Below are 21,500 nucleotides of genomic sequence, written 5' to 3'. Positions count from 1 at the left end.
TTCCGACTCTGACGAGCTCCCTCCATAAGAAACTACTCGTAGCCCAACATCCATTTGAGAGATATCAGTACTTGAGCAGGCATATATGGAATCATGCAGGATGAAGGTAGAAGAGAGAGTGAAGGGCCGGCAAGGGAAAAAGAGATGTGGGTATTTCCAAATGCCATTGCATTACCCAAACTACTAAAGATCGGACTATGAGACAATGCCCGAGTGGAGACTCGATCACCTTCTATCAGATTACGGTCTTCCTATGGTTGGAGCAGGTGTTGAACAGAAGAGGAAGTTTGTCATTCGAGCTTTTCTTTGGCCCCATTAATTACACATCCTGCAAATATCACTACTGAAGTCTTGTTTATCATATGCATATAAGATCGGAGGATCTTGATGCTGATAATGCATATGCTAGACTACTTATTTATTAGTAGATTTCTTTCTTGTCTTTTTCTTTTTGTTCTCTTTGGTTCTGCTATAAGGTGTGCTTATTTTGTTTATGGTTTTGAGCTGGATTTGAAGTTAATAGAATGCATGTTCCAATAGATAGATGTCATAAGGTCTCTCTTCTTTATTTTTACTGATTCAAACTGATTGAAGATCATAAGATATAGCTTCCACTACCATTATTCTAGGGATGGAATATTCTAATTTAGCTTAAAATTGAAGGGCTGATTGAGCTTGAGTAATCGATAAAGATGAGAATACTCTAATTAAATAGCTTGCCAGATAGAACCAGCAAATCGATATTCCTTGATCCGCATGGCATGTAATTTATAAGAGGAATGGAAGAAGAAATGATAATAATAATAACCTGAGAACAGGCTGGTCTGCCTTTTTCATTTCTAGACCACAGCTTGGAATTACAAGGAAATTGAAAGAAAAATTGAACGCCACATGGGTTTATGTGTCCTCTAAAGTTGCGGGTAGACCCCATATTTATATAGGAAAGGCTATAAATAACACAACGTCCTCTTGTCCGCAATATTCACCAGCAATTCCTCAATTCAAGCTCATTTGATTCTCCTAGTTCTTTTGTAAGCCCCTGTGTCTCTCTCAGTCGATCGTTTTTCTAAGAGAGAAGAAATGGCTGTTGGTGGGGTTTCATTTGGAGTTTTAACCACCATTGCTGTTCTTTTTGCCATCATTTTGCCTTTGGCTCATGCACAATCCGCAGCTTCTGCTCCTTCTCCCACAAGCGATGGTAAGTCTTGATATCTTCTTTCTTCTTCCTTTCCTTTTTTTTTTTTTTTCCCTTTCTTTAGTTTTTTATAAAGCCAAGAAAAAAGAAATCTTTTTTGAAAGAATGAATTGTAATTGAGAAGTTTTCTTGTTTGGGTTAAATTAATTGCAGGCACTACAATAGACCAAGGAATAGCGTATATTCTAATGCTAGTGGCATTGGTTCTCACGTACCTTATTCACTGATTCATCCATCAACTTATATCATTTTGGAGAAAGCTGCTTTGTGGTTTTGTGGTCATAAGTAGCTTCTTTCTAGTTTTGAGATTGTGGGTGTTATATTAACCCCAATTTGGAGGCACCATGGCCACGGATTTCGCTCTAAATATCCCTTCTTCTTTCATGTGGAGGACTGTTGAGATTCCATTTGGGCAGTGCATCAATTGTGTACTTTTTTGTTATTCTATTCTCAAATGATCATCTCTTTTTTTGTTTAATTTTTTTACGTTGTTCGCTCATTTATTTAAAAAGCATCAGTAAGGGTTTGTTTTTCCATTTACTTTAAAATTACTTTTTAAATAAATTTATTCAAAAAAAAATTACACATATATGTATTCAACTAGTAGATTCAATACTTACATAATATATTTCAGACATATTCATTAATGAAATTATTGTATTTGCCATCCTAAGTAAGGGTGGATAATTAGTCGATTTATTTCTAGATCAAATCGAGTTCACTAAATTGAACAAACTGAATTTTTAAAATATAAAATTAAGAATTGTAAAAAAAAAACTATGAAATTTGTTAATTTTTTAATTAATCTTAAAGTTTACATAACTGTCAATTAAATTCTCATATTTAATTGATATTTCAAATTGACTCAACTATCAATAAATCATTAGTATACTTCAACAAACAAAAAAATATTTTGTTTTACTTTTTGTTTTTATCAACATTTCAACTCTACTCTACAAATTATTAATTAGTGTATTATTTTAATCACACTATTCACTGAATTGTATCTATTTCTCAGCGATTTTGTTGTTGAAGCAAATATGTCAATAGCTCACCATTTTGGAAGAAATTAAGAATTGTTATTCCGTTAAATCAATTGTCTATTAACATCAGTTATCTTATAAAATGTAGATCTAAATTAAAATAGTAAAAACAAAAACTATTACAATTACATTCCAAGCACCGCATACTAACGATTTATTGACCGTCGGATTAGTTTGAGACATTAATCAAACGTGAAGATTTAATTAGTAATTATACAAATTTGAAAGTTCAATTATAAAAATTAATAAATTTCATAATTTTTGTTACAATTAACCGTCATTTGGAATTTTTGATGGCAACTGACATGAAATTCAGTTAAGAATATTAATTTTAAATTTTAAATTTTAAATTTAATTAAAAAAATTACCAAATTTTAGGATTTTATTTTTAGCAATTAACCCTAAAATTAAACTGAAATTAATTTAATTCAATAATTATATTATCAACAAAATAAAAAATGTCATCAAGACATCAACAATCAAACATAACTTATCAATAATTGTTGCATGGTACGTACAATAAGGAGCAAAGGAGCAAGCGAGCTTGCCAGACGCTGAGACGGGTAACAGCATGAAAGGGATAAAACATCTTTTCATGGATGAAAGCACTTGAGGCCTGCCATGATGGGATTGAGGAGGTTGCATCCTCGTCGCCCCTCCAATGGTGAATCTTATGAGTGAGCATCGTGAATCGCTATCGGTCTCCTTGACAATGAAGAGCTGCGACAGTGAGAAAGAAGAAAGGACCAGATTCATGGATGAGCAGAACTGCAAAGGTGCTATGTTGATTTCAAGAGATTAAAATTGGTGGCGTGGTGGGTTTTGGTGTGTTGATGCGTTCTTGCGTTTAGGGATTAGAAGTATTGTTGCGTTGATTGCTTTGTAGTTGTTAGGCTCAAAAGAAGTTGGTGAGTTTTGTGTTTTGAAGATTTGGAAAACAAAGAGAATAAGCCCGTTTGTTGGAGCTGAAATTTAAAAATTTAAATTTAAACCTAATTTAATAAAAAAATTAAGAAATTAATTTTATTTTTAATTTTAAAATTGAAATAAAAATTAAGAAACTTAATTTCAAATAAAAAAAATTAAACTTTTTTAATTTTTAATTTAAATCAAAAAAATTTAACCAATATTTTAAACTAAATTTATCTTAAATAAAAATTAAAAATAAATTAAATTAATAGGTATGAGGGTTAAATTTAACATTTTGCCTGTTTTTAACTGGTTCAATTAATTGCTTTAATTTGAAACATTGCTCTTCCTTATTCCAGAGTACCTACAAGCTCAAGCTAACCTTATTTTTGCTTGATGTAATTCGAGAACAAAATTAGAGTCAATCGGACAAATGAACATTCTGAACAAAATAACGATCAAGGCAATTCTTTAACTTTTGTACTTCACAATCCATAACAAGCCTAAACGAACTGCAACAACTTAGCCACAAAACCACTTGCAAGAACGGTCTGGTTAACTAAAAACTTCTATTATGTTAGAAAAAGAACTATAGGTTAGCAGACTATTAAAAATCTGATAAATCCTAGATTAGGGAAATCTCCCAAGTTAACAAAATTCACGCTCATTCTGAGCTGTGCATTGCAAGTACCCTAAGAAAAAAAAAATTGGACAAAGATACCAAATGCTTCCATCGTGCACTTGCAGGCCTAGAGAAAAGAACCTAACACAATCAGAACTGTATTCTCTTCTTTGCTTGCTATATTATTCACATGATATCCGGTGGCTACTTCTTCAAAGTCAAGTGTGACTCCTGTACCGTCACCAAAAATTGATTTAACAGATACCCAAAAGAACTGATAAAGCACACTAAAACCCGCCTCTTTTGTCATGAAGTTGCATAATGTCGTTGCAGAACATACTTCACAACTTCATAAAATGAAACCACAATCCCAACAGATGGCCCTGCACGAGCAACACGAGGACCAACACCTGTGAATAGTGCTTTCATTCCTCCATCTCTGATCCAAACAAAATTAAAAAAATCATGTTATCTATGGGAAATATGTCAATCCACAATGTCGAACAAAAACAGTAGACAAAAATCGTTTGCTTGCTAGTATAGCATTTAAAAAATTACAGGCAGCAGACAATGTACTTCAGATTCAAGGTATATGAGTCATGACAGTGGCAATATTATTCTAATGCAAGTGAAAACTCAACTACCATGGGGCACCTTGATGGGTCAAAGATATCATGTACAAGAGAATGTTCTATGCCTATTGCAATTTTTTTTCTTTTTCGGTACCTGCAACTGGAATAGAGGGATTCTGGTTGGATTCCATCTATAATAAAACATCTGATGTGAAGTATTGTCCAGAACATACATGGTAAAATCCCAAACCCTTGCCTGCTCTAATGAAGAATCAAATCGACAACCTGATAATTGAGCCCTCAGTTCCTCATTTTAATCTTAGGCATTTACTTACAAACACTTCATGTATCATGCATGAAAATCCTTACAAAAAATAGTATTATTGTCTCATGTGAAAATATTACCAGACATCACAAAATCAATTGGACTATTTGATCAGGTACTCTGCCCAAACATGAGAAAACCTAACATCAAACAATAAAATTAATATTCATGAACTAAGAAATGCACCTCCAAACATCTGACAATACTTGCCGTGTTGTCATCCTCAATGCCCTTATAGGATCCTTCTGAAAATCAAGAGAAAGACATCAAACTTGTCAGATGCTGTCAGTCAAGAGAGAAGCTTATCCATCTCATTTTCAATCAAAAACTGTGATCTGGTTTAAATTTTCCTTAAAATTACAAGGACTAGAAATAATTCTTTACTGTATTATTTCTCCCATTTTTTTCTTAGGAAAAAAAAAACAACATTCAATAGGCCATTAATTACAAAAGGATCATATTGAACATCTTAACAGATATACATGATGGCAAACATCAGCCTAAATTTGAATGCCAAATAAGATGAGGGAAGTAATAACCTCTATCTGTCTTCGGGTTTTGGCAACATCTAGAGGACAGGTAGCAGCGGCAGCAAGACTACCAGCAACAAAACCAGCAGAAAAGTTTGCTCCAAGAACACTTGCAGCATTGGATTCCTCACCAACCAAACTTAATAGTTTTCTCCTGATCTATAATAACAACAACAAGAAAGTGTCATTTTTCAGCAAATATACATCATGCAAACACTAAATCATCTACATACTAAAGGCCAAGAAAGGTAAAAGTCTTAAAGTGTTTTTTTTTTTTTTTTTCCATAACAGCCAAACAATTGGGTTCTCACTGGCTCAAGGGTTGACCAGCAAATTGCAGAGAATGGAACATCACGAGCAAGCTGTGCCCCCATGCCTGTCCATAACACGCGGTAACCTCCCACTGTTGCAATCAAGTATATCAACTAAAATAAGTAAATGTTAACTAGTTTTCCATATGTAAACAGGATGTGCTCTGAGCCACAATCCTTCACTTTCTGTTCCTCCCAGTAAAAATTTAGCATAACAGAGAACTTCATAATTAGTTGATGTGTTTTGAGCTGCAATGCAAAGATCAAAAACTATGCAGGTAAAGGAACCAACTTACGGTTGTTTTGGACATTACTAGTGCTCCTGACATGGGAAAGGACCTCCAGCAGAGTTTTCCAAACTCCAGGAGGTTTACCAATATGGGCTGCTTTAAATGCCTACAATTGTAATAAGGTGCCGAAATAAGAAGCTACCATTATACCATGAAAAAGAAAATAAAAAGGTGAGAGAGAGGAAAGATGAAATGAGATCAGCACCAAAACAAAGATATTCTAAAACCATCTAATCAGTTCTCGTATATACTGTACAATTCTGGTAACCACAGACTAAATCTTGAAATCATGGAATTTCTATTTTTGCCCACCTGCATGCGAGTTCTTGCAAGTTCGATAGGATAACAAGTTGCACAAGCTAAAGAACGTGCCAATGAACCTGCTACTAAAGGCACATATGGTGTTGCACCAGGAATATTCTGGGAGGTAAAATCCTCCATCCAACTGCGAAACACATCATAGCATGGTAGATAGATTCCCACCTGTTTTACAGAATTGGAAAGAAAGTCAATAAAAGATAAATTAGCACATACCAATTGTGCCACCTCTTAGCGGGCATGTCCACACAGATCAAGAAATTTACCGTTGGTACAGCCAGGGCCAGACCAGCATTTGTGCCTCTCCATAGCCTAGCAATTCCTTCCTGAAAAGTACCACCCAATAAATAACTGAGGGTGGATCAAGTCTATAGGAAACTCAAAGACAAAGACTACCATGACAAGTAAAACTAGAACATAAAACACATATCATAATCTCTCCAATTCAACAGAATATGTTGTACTTGCAACTGTTTACCGACCACACAAAATATGTCTTCTGAGTTGAGATGAACATCGGCCCACTTGCAGATTGCATACATAAGGATTTCATCTTCTTGCGAAGTTGTGATTAATTGGCATGGTCAAAATGATTTACTTTAACATGTCATGAAAGGAAAAAAAACACCAACCTGTCGTATGATTTTGCAGAAGACATCAAGAGTTCCTTTGTATTGAAAACAATCAGGGGGGCAAATCGAAACTGTTCCATGAACTCCAGCGCGCGTGCATGATGGAGAACACCTAAGATCAGCAAACATCTGAGACCAACATATAGCATGCCCAATTAATAAAAACTTAGGCAAAGACAAAATGACACCAGTTGGAAACACAATGGGAAAAAGGAAAATGATTACAAACCATGTTTGGCCCAAAATACGCCATTCGACTAGTGATGTTGCTAAGTGGGTGGGAATAAGGAACCCCTGCAGCCTGCGCCTGTAACCTTGTCTGTAAATTGAGGAATTAAAAACGGTTTCAGCGTACATTCAGAGACTGAGACCAATTTATGTAGCATTATTCACAATTTCCCGCATTCTTTCTCAATAACATCTCAGATGCAGCAGAAAGGAGCAATCAAGTTATAATGGAGATAAACAACAGTTACAGCATTATCCCACAATTAAAGAACAAATTGCAAAACAATTAAACAAAAAGAAATAGAATATTTCATTGGGAAAAAATAGACAATAAGCGAATACATCGATTTACGTAATTTAAAAAAAAAAAATCTATAAACACAAACAATGCAAAGTGATTACCTTGGCAACATCAAGAGGGTTAACTATAATAGCTGATAGAAAGGCAGCACCGGCAGCAGAGAAAGCTCTTTCCACAAGCTCTAATTTCCCCTCAGATTTCCGGTTTGATTGGTGAGGGTGAGGAACAGATAATCCAGGCTCTGCTCCATCAACCATTAAGGAACCATGACCGTTGATTTCGACCCTTGAGGTCTGGTCTGTAGTCACCCATGGATTCTGAGTTCGCTCAAGCTCCACCATCCCCTTTATTCAAAACCGACCAAAGAGAGAATCAATCTGCGATAGGAGGGTTTTCTTATTTCAAGGCATATAAAGCATTATTTTCATGATTCTTGGAGAAGAGGGAAACAGAGAGCAGGAAACGCTTACCCTCTCGGAGGAGGCTCGAGCTACGTCCACATTTGGTGACGATTTTGTGTATTTTGATTAAAGCTCTGATTGACTAAATCCACTCACTTTTTTGCTAAAACCACTCAGTTTTTTAAGTGGTAAAAGCAAAATCAGATAGTTGAACGCAAACAGAGACCCTAATTTAAATTAATACGCGAGTAAGTTTGGGTTGGCCGTTGATTCTAGGGCTTTCAATGCCGCTTGTGACGAGGCGTGACTTTCGGTGTGTGGTCAAGAGCACCGAACAGCTGGACTGTGTTTGCCAAGAAAACATAGGGGCAATTATTATTCAGCTTTTGTGTTTTAACAAAATTAATAATTTAATCTCGTTAAAATAAATAAATTAAATAATATTATTTTTTAAAATATAATAATAAAAAATTATTTTTATTAAAATATAAAAATTAAATAATAATTTTTCTCACAATATATTATTATTCACTTTTATAACAAGGTTAAATCTGCATTTTTCTATTGTTTTCTAGAGAGAAAATTTTCTCAGTTTCTCACGTTTTTTTATTCTCTAATCCTCCAATTGACTTTCACTGCCATTGGATAGGGGAAGGCTCACCTTTTCCAACGGATATCTGGGTGCCCTCCCCGCTTTAGATTTGGTTTACTCATAGTTTTTAAGTTTTGAGAAGCCGATCTTAGAGCTTAGATGTTGAAGGAGACATGTAGATGATCGGGTTTGAAGATCACATCGGTTGCTGCAGCTCTGTGTATGTTTATGGTATATGAGTCTATAAACTGCTGCTTCTCAATGGGAGGAGGTTGAGCTTGGTAAAGACGTTAGCTGCTCTAGGGTATTTGCGCCTTTCCCTCTCTGTTTGAAGGCTGACTCATGGCTAAAAGAAATTGAAAGGCTCGTGAGTAAAACCACATCACTCTCCTAGCTTTATCGTGGTGTTATTTGATGATGATAAGAGGTCCAGAGCCGGCTTTAGAGAGAGCTCTAGAGTTCTTCGGGTGGTTTGCATGTACTCCTTGAGTTTATGATCATTGGAGCCTCTGTCGTCCCTGTCAGTGTTCTTGCTTAGTGCAGAGAGGTGAGTGGCAGCACTGACATACGGCGGTAGACTTAGTTCTTCTTCCTCCTAGAGATTTTAAGTTGGTATGGGCTGGGTTTTTTGCTATATTGGATTGGTTTCTGAACTTATTTTAGGCCTCTAATAAATTGCTTTTCTCTTTTCTTTATCATCAAGGATTATTATTTATTATTGTGGTTATAATAAGTGATATTTTATATAAAAGTAAATTTAACAATTGTTTATTTTTTAAAAAAATAAATAATTATATTTAATTTTATATATTTATTTTTCTAATTAATTTTATTTAAATTTGATATAAATATTTAATTCGAAATTTATTAATTTAATCTTTTATATAAAATTAAGTTTATATTAAATAAATCATTATTTATTGTTCTCATCTCATTGCTGACCGTGATCCTAGTTTCTTTCCTTTTCTATATTTTTGTCAATGGTGTAAAAGGCATTTTTTATTTTAAATAAATAAATGCATTTCTTATTTATAATATTCTTTTATATATATATATATAGAGAGAATGAGATGGATTTATCTACACTAAGTTAGGATATTTGCTTAAATTTTATATGTAACTTAAATACCTTATTCCAAATCAATATAAGATAACACACCTCTCTTGCTCCTAAACATAAACATAAAATTTACAGGTAAAAATATTTACGAGTGGTCTAACATTAAAGAAGGTTAGACTCTAATATTATGTAGAGAAATTGAACTGAATCAAACTCTAATATAAAAGTCTGTTCAACAGAAAGAGGTTTAAATTATCAAAATAATAAAGGACTATGATAAGGTATAGTTATTTATAATTAGTTTTTAAATATTAATAAATTTATTTTTAAAATATAAGTAAAAATTAATGAATTTATTTATAATTATTAGAGATTCTTTAATTAATTATTTATTGCATTTGGTAAGGTTAAATGTCATAGTTGTTAATGAGAAGAGGGGAACTATTAGAAAATAAAAGTGAAAGAGATGTATAATTATTAATTAAAGAGTTAATTTCGAAAAAACAAAAATTAAAGAGTTCAACAAAGTGAGACAATAATTTAGACTTGTTCATGGGTTCGGGTACCCGCCCACCCGACTCGGGAGATTTGATAGGATTTGAATAAGGGTAACATATGAATTCGGATTCAAAATTCAATTTGAAACATTGTATAAAGATTACATTTATTAATTTTAATGTTAAAATATTTTTTTTAATTTAAAAATTATTTTTTTATTTTTTATTTTAAACGAATCAAGTCACTGAATTTAGGTTTATGGGATGAAAATAACAAAATCATTAACATCATTTGGGTAAATGATAGCTCAACTTACGGTATGTAATAATGATTTTTTACGTTTTAAAGCAAATATTTATTTTTTTAATTTTTATTTAATCTTTTTAATTTTATGTAAATAATAAATTTTAATTTTGTGAAAATTAACAGGCTGACAGCTGTCTTTCTTCCTCGTTAAGCTCACTGTGGTGTAAGCTGTGGCCCAAACAAAACTTCCCCTCCACGAAATTCCTTGGCTTTGCCACATGAGATGGGATATGGAGATTGAAGAAATAGAAGCTGTTCTGGAGAAAATCTGGGACCTACACGACAAATTGAGCGACGCCATTCACTCAATTTCCCGCACCCACTTCCTCAACTCTGTCGGAAACCTAAGGAAGTCTGATAAGAAGAAACTCTACAACGACGTCGTTGAAGAGAACCGGGCTGGCTTTGTCTTCGTCAAGGAGTTTCGTGTTGATGATAATGAATCCGCGATTCAAGAGGCCAAGAGTCTCAACGCTATCAGGACTGCTCTCGAGAACCTCGAGGATCAGTTGGAGTTCTTCCATGTAAGTCCAAATTCGTAGGTTTTTTTTTTTGGCTGTGTGTATTTTGGTTGGAGTCTGTTTGGACCTTGGGAAAATTTAGGAGAAGAAAGGAAATTGTGATATACTATCGCTTTACCGTTATAGATAATGTGCTAGTGAAGCATTTTGTTAATTTTTCTTTCAAAAATCGAGAGTTGAAATGTTTTGATTCTACAAATTATTAGGTAGAAATCGCAGATGCCCTTTCGAATTTGGTGAAAACCAAACTTTTAGGAAATCAATTGGTCGCTGCACATATGCTTAAGGAGCCCAGATAAGCAACCCTAGTCTGCTCGCAGTTTGTGCCCAAGAAATTAATTCAAGTTCCAGCTTTGTATGGGCAAATTGGAGACCAAATTGTGGTAGAATTATGGAGAGAATATTCAACCTTTTAGGATTGAATTTAGGCGTTGGTTCTAGGAAGACTGGGTTGAAGGAAAGGACCCATGTGTGTATCAAGGCTTTTTCATGCTGATTTCAGTTCTTAAAAGGACTTATCCTATCATTTCTAAATAGTTAGGATTTAGGGATAAATTTAGTGAAAACAAATTCTTTTATGAATAGCTGTGAGAATGGATTAGATTTTGCTGATTAGATATTAATATAATTTGTCTAACATTAGAAGTTGCTTAAGTTGATTGAATGGAAAAAGTTGGTCTTGGTGGAAACAATATTTGCATTTACTTGCAGTATTTAGGTGCTATATTTGGTTAACAGAAGCTCTGGTCCTTGAATGAGAAGAACGATACCTGATTATTTTTTAAACTTTGGTCTGAATGGTTTTGGTGGGGATTTGTTGAGTTGTTCTAGGTGCCGTACTGATGAACTATTATGTTTAGCAGTCTCTGCTTTTGATGCTGCAGTTTACGCATATGAATCTCTTTGGTTCAGATTTGATATGAACTCTGAGATCTATTAGGAGATATTCATGTCATTTGTTATGTTTTGCAGACTGTACAAATACAACAGCGGGCTGAGAGAGATGCTGCAATTGCTCGATTAGAACAAAGCAGGATTGTTCTTGCAATGAGATTGGCTGAACACCATGGTAAGAAGTACAAAGTCATTGAAGAAGCTCTAGATTTCGTTGGTCATGTACATGATGCAAGTCGCTTTGTTTCTCCTGAAAACCTTTATGGTTCATCTCAGTGTCCATCTGGTGAGAATCTTGTTAGGCGCAAAGAGAAGGGATCTAACATGGCAATCAAAGTTCTTATTTCAAGTTTTGATTTTGTGAGGAAATCCCTTAAATTGGATCATATGGGTGGGTTGCTGGGCAACGCTGCGTTATTTGCAGTTAGCATGATTGCGTTGCTCCATCTGCATCATGTAGCCTGCAAGGAGCATCCATATAAACAAGAACTTATCTACAACAATAGAAATATCAGGAAAGCTCCTCGGGTTGAAGGATCTTCATCCAATGTTGATTTGAATCACTTGGATGTGATGTTGGCCAGGGGTTGAAGAAATTTATAAGATTGAAAATTTTCAGTTGTTAGTTAAAAATGGGAAGCCATGCTGTTATTAGTCAAGAAAGTTTGGTTATCTTTCAATTTCATCCCACGAAATACTGAGAGCTTGCAAGAGTGTTAGCATGATTTGGTGACAATTTTAGTTTGGCATAGCTATTGAGATGCAGATTCCTGTTGAGTAGGAGTGGATTTGAGGTGCCGATAGCACTATTTGGTTTCTGGTTGTATGCCGTTTGAAATTCATTAATGTATGCCCCAAATTATAACTAAAGCCTACTTGCTATTACTGCTTCAATGTTACACAGCTACCAAATTCTTACTTGTATGTACAGCAATTCTTTGAAACAGGCAGCAAGATGCATGATAAATCCGCTTTGGGGATTAACGCATGGTTTATAAACCATAGAGAGCAACCACCCAAAAAAGGGAAGGAAGGGAACTGAGAAGAATTGTAATTGCCGAAATTTAAGACGCAGAATATGCTGCATGTACTCAAATTCGAGAAATAAATGTACAGATTTAGTCTATTATGTGGTTGTAAATCAATTTAATCATATATTTTTACATTATTTATAATTAAAAATGATTTTAAATAAATTAAACAAGTTGGCGTAATCTGTAAATGTTTTGATAGACCAACCCATCAAAGAATTTCTCCCCAAAATCTGTATATAGAGAAGAGAACAAGTTGTCTGTAATCATGGGCGCTCTTTGCAGGGAAATGTGAAATGGGATTGGTGAGGATTGCGGAAGTTGTCGTGAGGCCTATAAAAAACACAGAAAAAAAAAGTCTCTAGTCCCAAATCAAGTTCTTACACTGTACTGACCTGCAACCTTAAACACAATTACAACTCCACTTCTGGCATGGATGATGGAATGCAAGTCGTAATAATGGAAAAACCTGGTCATAATTTGAACTTAAAAAAAGGAAACAAGTGTAGGCTTTAGCAATTCTAAAACATTTGAATACTATTTTGCGAAATTCAGAAATTGCAACTGCCTTATTAGGAATAGGTCAAACACTTAAGGAAAAAATGCCAAATTGGGGAGCCGTACCTATAATAGCAAAAAGGCATGTTAATTTTGTTTAGACTAATAGGAATTGATTAGGAAGCAAAACCCAAAAAGTTAGTGTGAACACATAATTACATTTATAATTTGGAACACCTTCTTTGACTTCCAAATGGAGTAGGCTGTAGCTCTTCCTTCTCCAATCAAACAGATTTACCTTTACAATTTGAGGGGACATCAACGAACAAATTTTCCTCTTTATGATTCATCATCTTCCTGTAAAATCCCAAGTGGGACATCCCATTCTGTGTTTTGGGTAGCACACCTCTACAGGTCAACTCCTTTTTTTTTTTTTTTTAGCTAATTACATTTAAAGTTGCTATACATCTATATTTATATTTTATTGATGGAGTTTTAAAATTATAAAATAAATTACATTTAAAAAAAAAAAAAAAAAGTGGTTCCATATTTTTCTTGCTTCCAAGTAAAGCAGAGGATGAAGGCTGAAGCGCTCCTTTGTCGATTGAGCCCCACGGACAGACACAGAGGCCATCAGATCCCACATGTTCTTTTTCTTTTTTCCCTTTAAATCGATTTTGTTTCTCAACATCTTTCCTCCAATGGGATGGACATTGCAACTTGTCTAATTACATCCTATTTGATTTAAAATTAGAATCAAATTTTCTCCAGTCTGTGATGGTCTCATAGCCACGTGTCTCATGATTAACCCTGTTCATAATGGCCACGTTGATAAAGAAAAATCCACTGTTGTCAGTTGCACTATTCCCATCCAGAGTTCACGTGCCACACCACCAGATTGTCTTCTTCTTTTGTATATATTTCTTGTTGGGCCAGGATACCAGGGCCCACCTGTGTCCAAAAGTCCTATTCGCATGTGCATGGGGCTCAGAATAGAAAACCAAAGATTTGATCTTATGGGGCCCAAGGTTCGAGATTGAATGGTCCTCGCCTCCGCGCGGATGATGAACGCCCCCACCACTTGATTAGTCAAACATTTGATGAGATCTTTGAGCTATAATGCTATGATTAACGCTAGTTAATCATGATTTTGGTTAAGAAGATCATCAAATTTCTAACTGGGCCATAATCTCCCACGTGTCTAAAATTCATTCGTTTCACTTTTTGGCGGGCAAATCCTAACACTCACCACATTAGTTGTTACCAACTTTGATTTCGCAGTTGGAATAAGTAAAAAATCGTTACCGACTTCAGTTTGTCTCGACTACAAAGAAGTCAAAATCTTAGACTCACGTCTGTTTTAAACTTGAAAACTAAGTGACATACAAATACAAAGTTCGTTGAAGTATCTATTGGCTAGTTAATAATCCAATGTGAATTATTTTTAATTGTTTTATTAAGTATTTAAAATAAATTATTATTATCAGTTAATAATTATTAGTTATATTTAATAAAAAAATTAAATAATAAATATATATGTATATAGTAACAAAGTAAGTGCGTGCAGGAACAATGGGAATTTCTTTATATTAAAAAAAGAAAACAATAAAAAGGTAAAATCATTGGAAAGTGCATGAAAGAAGAAGAGGTGATACAGATGTTTAGGATGTGGGGACTAAAAGGCTTTGGAGAATACAAAGATAGTGAAAGAAGAGAGGAGACGAGGAAAACAAGTAGAGAAAAAAAGGAAGTGGTTTCAGGTGTTGTCGCTGTTCATTAATTTTCCTCCTCAACTTGCCTCTAATTCTGAATCACATGTCTACTCTTTTCTCTCTTCACTCAACCTCTGCCACTCTACGCTCTAATGTACCTTCACCTAGCTACTTCTTCAAGTGGCCGGCCCCCACACTTACACGTATCGCCGGTTAAGTGCCTACATGCAGCCGCAGAAGTCCTGCTTGTAGGCTATAAAGTTTACTGTATTGACACTTAAATGGGTAACAAACTAACCAGAAAAAAGATGACTATTTTTTTTTTCTTTGTTTATTTGATTAAGCTGTTTTCTAGTCATAATGGGTTTTCTTTAAATTAATTAAAACAATTTTATTTTTGTATTAACGGTGCTTAATAGCTTAACTGTACACCGATCTTATCATATTCGGTTGGAGTTGGTTTTATTGAGATGATAAAATATTATGTCATTCAATTCTTTGCAATGAAGCACTGAAATCATATTGGAAGCCTAATGATGATAAGATGCCAATTTAGTTTGATGTGGTAAGGAAGTGTGAGCCCTTCTCAGCTCTTCAAACATTAACATTCTACAGTAAACACTTATATAATAATAATAATAATAATAATAATAATAATAATAATAATAATCTTAAAACCTTAAGTAAAACATGTTTTAATGCCTCCATATATCCATCACATTTTTCATTCAAAACCCAATTAGATATAATTAGAAATAAATGATACATTAATCTCGAACTTTTTAAAAGGACCCTGGAGATACTATATATAAAAAAGTATCAAAATTTCAAGATTAATAATAATCAATATATCATCAAACAATATTAACTTATAATTAAAAGTTGTTAACTCTGCTAACTATAGTACAGCAACTCCATTCAATATGATACAGTAATAAGAACCCTGCTATATAACTATCTGCAGGCTTAGGTGTATAATTAAGAAAAAGTACATATTCAACAAATTAAATTTTTTACGAAAAAGTCAGTGTCTCTTTATATATATTAGGCAAAAAGTAGTCAGTTAATATTATTATTAGACCAACTTGCGTACACAATCTTTAATAGAAACACAGTAGAAAAAAAAAAAAAACTGGAATTTTTATATGCATCTCACGTGAAGGGAGGCTTGCATACAGAAATACTAGCCCACTAAAGGAGCAATGAAGATGAAAGATGACCCATAGGTACATCTATAATAATATATATATATATATATATATATATATATTAACTCCGTTTGCAATTATGGTGTGATGATTTTATGGCCCTTTTATGTTCTGCCATGACTACGTAAGTGTATAGCATTGCCAGTCTGTATTGAGTTTCTTTCTAGGGACACTGGTTATTTAATTCTGCTAATATTTTCTTTGAATCTTTGCTCAGACAACTTCATCAATCTTTGTGTCATTAATTTTCTTTCCCCCTTCCGCTCTTGAGATTTTACTGTTTTCAACTTATATTCATATAAGTAAATAATGAAAGGAAAATGCTCGGTGTACAAAAAAAAAATGCTTACAAAAGTTGTACAAATGAAATAAAATGTCCACTTTATCTTTAAGTCAATTAAGCTCTAAATTAATTTAGTTTCCCATCAAAATTATTTCTCTCTAAAATTCAACTAATCATAATTTCCTTATTTTTTAGCTAATTAGCTCTTATTAATCTTTTAACCAATTATATCCCACTAATTTTTTAACAAATCAATAGCTTCTATTAATCTCTCAACTAATTATAGCCTACCAACAATTTAACCAATTATGCCTAACAATACTAAAAATTCAATTAATTATAATTGACTTATATAGTGTGTTAAAATCGAACCGAATCAGATTAGTCAAATCGATTTAAATGAGAACCGGGTCAATGACTGGTTCGGTTCAACCTTTAATCCATTTATTTAGCACATTGGAGTTGGTCCATCCAAATCGGGCGAGTAACCAGTAAACTAATTAGAACATAAATCAAGTAGCTATAATCAATTAAATTAATTAATCAAGTAACTATTAATAATTAGATCATGAATCAAGTAATTATGTTCAATTACAACATAATCATTTGGATAAATAAATAAAGTAACTAATAACAATTAGATCAATTAATTAATTAGATATTAAACAAGTAACTATGATCAATTATATCATAAATCAAGTAACCATTATCGATTACATCATCATCAAATACTATTAAGTATTTATCAATTAATAAAGTATATCATATTCAATTACCTCATAAATCAAGTAACTTTAATCAATTACATCATCATCAAGTACTATAGTGTATTTTATCACTTAATTAAGTAGATCATAATTAATTATGTTACAAATCGAGTAACTATGATCAATTAGATTATAAATCAAGTAACCATGATTAATTATGTAATAATCATTTAATCAATTAGATAAGAGTAATCATTATCTGGTTCAAATCGAAATAACCGATTGAACCAAATTAATTCAGAAATTCAATTAAGTTTTTATAGAATTTTGGTTCGGTTTTTTTTTATGAATTTTTCGATATATTTGGTTTGGTTTTGGAAGCAATATAATATTTTTCTCTTTTTTTTTTTCTCTTGTGAAAATCAAATCGCCTAATCAATTAGATCATAAATCAAGTAAATATGATCAATCAAATAATAATCAAGTACTATCGATATTTTATCAATTAATCAATTAGATCATAAATCATTTTATTATAATCAATTACATCATAATTAAGTATTATCGGGTATTTTATCACTTAATCAAGTAGATCATAAATCAAGCAACTCTAATCAATTATATTATAATTAATTAGATCAATTAATCAAATAACTATTAACAATTAGATCATAATCAAGTATTAATGAATATTTTATTAATTAATTAAATATATCATAATTAACTATATCATAAATTAAGCAATTATGATTAATTATATCATAAATAAATAATAAAGATGAATATTATTTGATTCATATTGAAATAACTGGTTGATCGAATCAAATTAATTTGAAAATTTGATTTTATTTTTGTTGAAATTCAGTCCAATTCAATTTTTAGTTTTGAATTTTTTAGTTTGTTAAGCTCGATTTTGAAGATAACATAATATTTTTTTCATTTTTTCTTTCATTTTGTGAAAATCGGACTACCTAATCAATTAGATTATTAATCAAGTAACTATGCTAAATTAGATCATAATCAATTAACCAAGTAACTGTTAATAATTAGATCAATTAATTAAGTAACCATTAAGCTATTAGATCATAAATCAAGTAATTATGATTAATTACACTATAATTAATTTGAATAATTAATTAAGTAATGGTTAATTAATTAAATTTTAAATCGATTAATTATAATCAATTAGATTATAATAAAGTACTATCGAATGTTTTATTAATTAATTAAGCACATCATAATCAATTAGATCTAAATCAATTAATTATGATCAATTATATAATGATTAAGTAATATCGAATATTTTATCAATTAATTAAATGTATTACAATTAATTAGATCGTAAATCAAGTAAATATAATCAATTATATAACAATCAATTAAATTGATTAATCAAATAACTATTAACAATTAGATCAAGTACTATCAAGTATTTTATAAATTAATCAAATAGATTATATTCAATTAGTGCATAAATCAGTTATGATCAATTATAACATGATTAATTAGATATGGTGAGTATTATTTGGTTCAGACTGAAATAATTAATTGATCAAATATAATTAATTTAGAAATTTTGTTTAGTTTTTATATAAATTTAGTTCGATTCAGTTTTTTATTTTTAAATTTTTTTGTTTATACGGCTCGATTTTAGAGATAACATAATATTTTCATTATTTCCTCTCTCTTGTGAAAATCGAACCACCTAATTAAATAGATAATAAATTAAGTAACTAGGATAAAGTGTATCATAATTAATTAGATCAATTAATCAAGTAATTATTAACAATTAGATTAATTAATCAAGTAACTATTAGTAAAATAAATCATAAATTAAGTAACTATAATCAAGTACATCATAATTAATTAATTAGATAAGAGCAAATACTATTAAGTTCAGACTGAAATAATCAGCCGAACCAATTTAATTTGTAAATTTAGTTTAATTTTTATAGAAATATAGTTCAATTCAATTTTTATTTTTAAATTTTTCAGATTATTTGTTTGATTTTGAAGACAACATAATATCTTATTTTTTCATTTTTTTTTGAAAATCGAATAATTTCTCATTTTTATAGAACTTAAACAGTATATTAGTTGGAAAATATAAATTTAATTTAAAAAAAAAATAAAAAATTAATACATGAAGAAGATACTTCAGATAGATATGGAGTTGTTTACTTGAGAATAAATTATAAAATTAGAGATTAAAATATAACATTATTAATTAGAACAATAATAAACTCTAATAGGTGAAACAGATTATAAATTTTAATAGGTTAAATAAATTATGAAATGGTCTCTTATTGATTTGAATAGTTTGGAATTTGATGCAGAGAAAGGGCTTCTGTAACATGGTAATGCATTACTGGTTACTGGCTACATCTGAAATCAGGAATGGTACGTGCATTGATGAAAAGCTATTCTCCGCCGCCATTGTTGAATGTTTCCGGTGCTTTTGAGTTTTGACAATCGACATCAATATACCTTCTTCAACTTTGCCGTAAATAAGTACTTTTAACCGTTTCGGAAAAATTTACCCAAGAAGGAAAAAAAAATAAAAAATAAAAACTAATATATATATTTTTTTATATACAAGGGAGTGATTTTAATGATTATATATAGATATAATAAAAGAGGTTAAAATTTAATATTTATATTTCAAGTGATTAATTATGTATTGGCATAATTTAAACGTTTTTTTTTCTTTTTTTAAAATTGGCGTAAGTTAAACGTTAATTGTGCAGCGATGGGTAGTGTTGGATTGGCCTTTTGCTGCCGATTGATAAGAGATGAGTTGAGATACTGACATGGCATAATCATGGTTAGAAAGAAAATTCTTGTACGGTAAATTAGTCTTAAATTCTTAATTATTATTATTATTTAAATAATATTAAACTCTTTTATTTTTATTAATTAATAATCTAAATAAGATATATTTTTTATAAATAATTTATATTTTAAAATTTTAATAATTATATAAAATATTTAAATTTTATTACGGCGTTTAATACGGTGGATTCGTTGTTAATCTGGGTAAAATGTGACTCTTATTGTAGGACGGAGTTAATTTTCTGGTGAATTCAATTCAGCATCTTCTTGGAGTGAATTAATAACAAGAACGTGATCGTATCTTTAAAAAGCTAACTTTTACATAAAATGACTTGTGAATTTCACAGCTTAATTCCCTTTTAAGTATTGATTTATAAGTAATATTTTATGGTTAATTCATAATTTATTTTTATTGAGTGTTGGCTTTTATATAATGAAAAAGGTTAAAATTTAAATTTAATATAGATGGGTCAATGCATTTTTCACCTGTACACCACACGCAAAAATCGAAAACTCTGAGAAATTGTGAAAAGACAAGAGAAAACAGAATAACGAGCTTCACATTTTGCAGCACCTAATAACAAAGGGACGCAGCATGTGATAGGGTATCTTTTACATTTACATTCAAGTAGGCATGCTATGCCTCCCAACGAAACACCACCTATATTTTTACCAACCGGCATGCACCACCACTCCAGGACCCCTCACCCCTTTCATTACCGCTGAGATCCATCCAGCAGCATTGCTCATGTTGGAGTCCCACGTTGAAAAAATTATAAGAAATTAAAAAATATATATATATAAGAGAGTCTAATTTAATTGGCTTAAACCATTTTAATGGACACGATTTTAAGCTTAATAATCGAACTGTGTTAACATTTTCTTTAGAGTATATTTTTTTTTCCCGCTCCTCACTTTCTCCTTCAGTTAGATACAATTCAATGAAATTGGTCTTGTGGGTCTAGATGCTCAACTTGAACATTTTCTTTAATTTTCCAATAACTAATTCCTGAAAACATCATATGTCTACACTTTTTATAGAACTAATTAATTATTAGAATCTAATCTCCATGCAGCAATTCTTTAATTTCCTTCTAATGCTAACAACTTAATATATATTGTCACAATTGATTCAAAATAAATAATAAAAAAAAGAAAATCCTCTGATTTAATAAATACCCAATAAAGAAATTCAATCTACATATGTTAAATTTATAAAAATAAATTAAAAAATAAATAAATAAATTGTTAAAAAAAAAAGGACTAGAGGATGGAGAAAACGACATTAATTCGTAATGTGGATTTGGATATAATTGAGAGGTCTTTGTATGATTTTAATTCTATTGCTCCTTGAGTAATGAGTAAGCAAGAAGCAATCCTATGTACAGCATGACTGTGAGGGACCTCTGAAACATTCTTCGTCAATTTTTGTTTTTTTCCTATAAATTCTTCTTTGTTGTGTTTAAATAATTAAGCCACCAATTAAAAATTCAAGGCAAAGGATGATTAATTGGAGACTTATAATAGCCTTTCTTTGACACTTGTTTTCCTTTTGACTTTGATTGTGATCCTATATATAGTTGTGAATATAAGATATTTTAGAGAGATGGGAAATAAAATAAAATAAAATAAGATATGGGACCATAAAGAATTAAAATTTTTTGAAAATATTATTTATTAT

General features: G+C 31.5%; 2 protein-coding genes across 2 annotated transcripts; one reads left to right on the top strand and one right to left on the bottom strand.

Annotated features, from left to right (window-relative positions):
• Positions 1-3,587: 3,587 nt before the first annotated feature.
• On the bottom strand, positions 3,588-8,019 carry LOC110646682 (mitochondrial carrier protein MTM1). Its single transcript, XM_021800204.2, has 11 exons — positions 7,747-8,019; positions 7,378-7,653; positions 6,977-7,066; positions 6,748-6,876; positions 6,382-6,441; positions 6,110-6,280; positions 5,804-5,903; positions 5,508-5,599; positions 5,206-5,355; positions 4,853-4,911; positions 3,588-4,208 (listed from the first exon to the last, which is right to left on the bottom strand). The coding sequence occupies exons 2-11, from the start codon at positions 7,615-7,617 to the stop codon at positions 4,076-4,078; spliced, it is 1,224 nt and encodes a 407-aa protein (XP_021655896.2). The 5' UTR covers positions 7,618-7,653; positions 7,747-8,019; the 3' UTR covers positions 3,588-4,075.
• A 2,261-nt stretch (positions 8,020-10,280) lies between these two features.
• LOC110646675 (plastid division protein PDV1) lies at positions 10,281-12,418 on the top strand. Its single transcript, XM_021800190.2, has 2 exons — positions 10,281-10,657; positions 11,627-12,418. Exons 1-2 carry the CDS (start codon positions 10,352-10,354, stop codon positions 12,137-12,139), a joined length of 819 nt encoding a protein of 272 aa, XP_021655882.2. The 5' UTR covers positions 10,281-10,351; the 3' UTR covers positions 12,140-12,418.
• The last annotated feature ends 9,082 nt before the right edge of the window (positions 12,419-21,500 follow it).

This window comes from Hevea brasiliensis, chromosome 13 (assembly GCF_030052815.1).
Source record: "Hevea brasiliensis isolate MT/VB/25A 57/8 chromosome 13, ASM3005281v1, whole genome shotgun sequence".
NCBI lineage: Eukaryota > Viridiplantae > Streptophyta > Magnoliopsida > Malpighiales > Euphorbiaceae > Hevea > Hevea brasiliensis.
The sequence above is the reverse complement of the archived record's forward strand: the minus strand, read 5'-3'. Positions and strand labels throughout refer to the sequence as shown.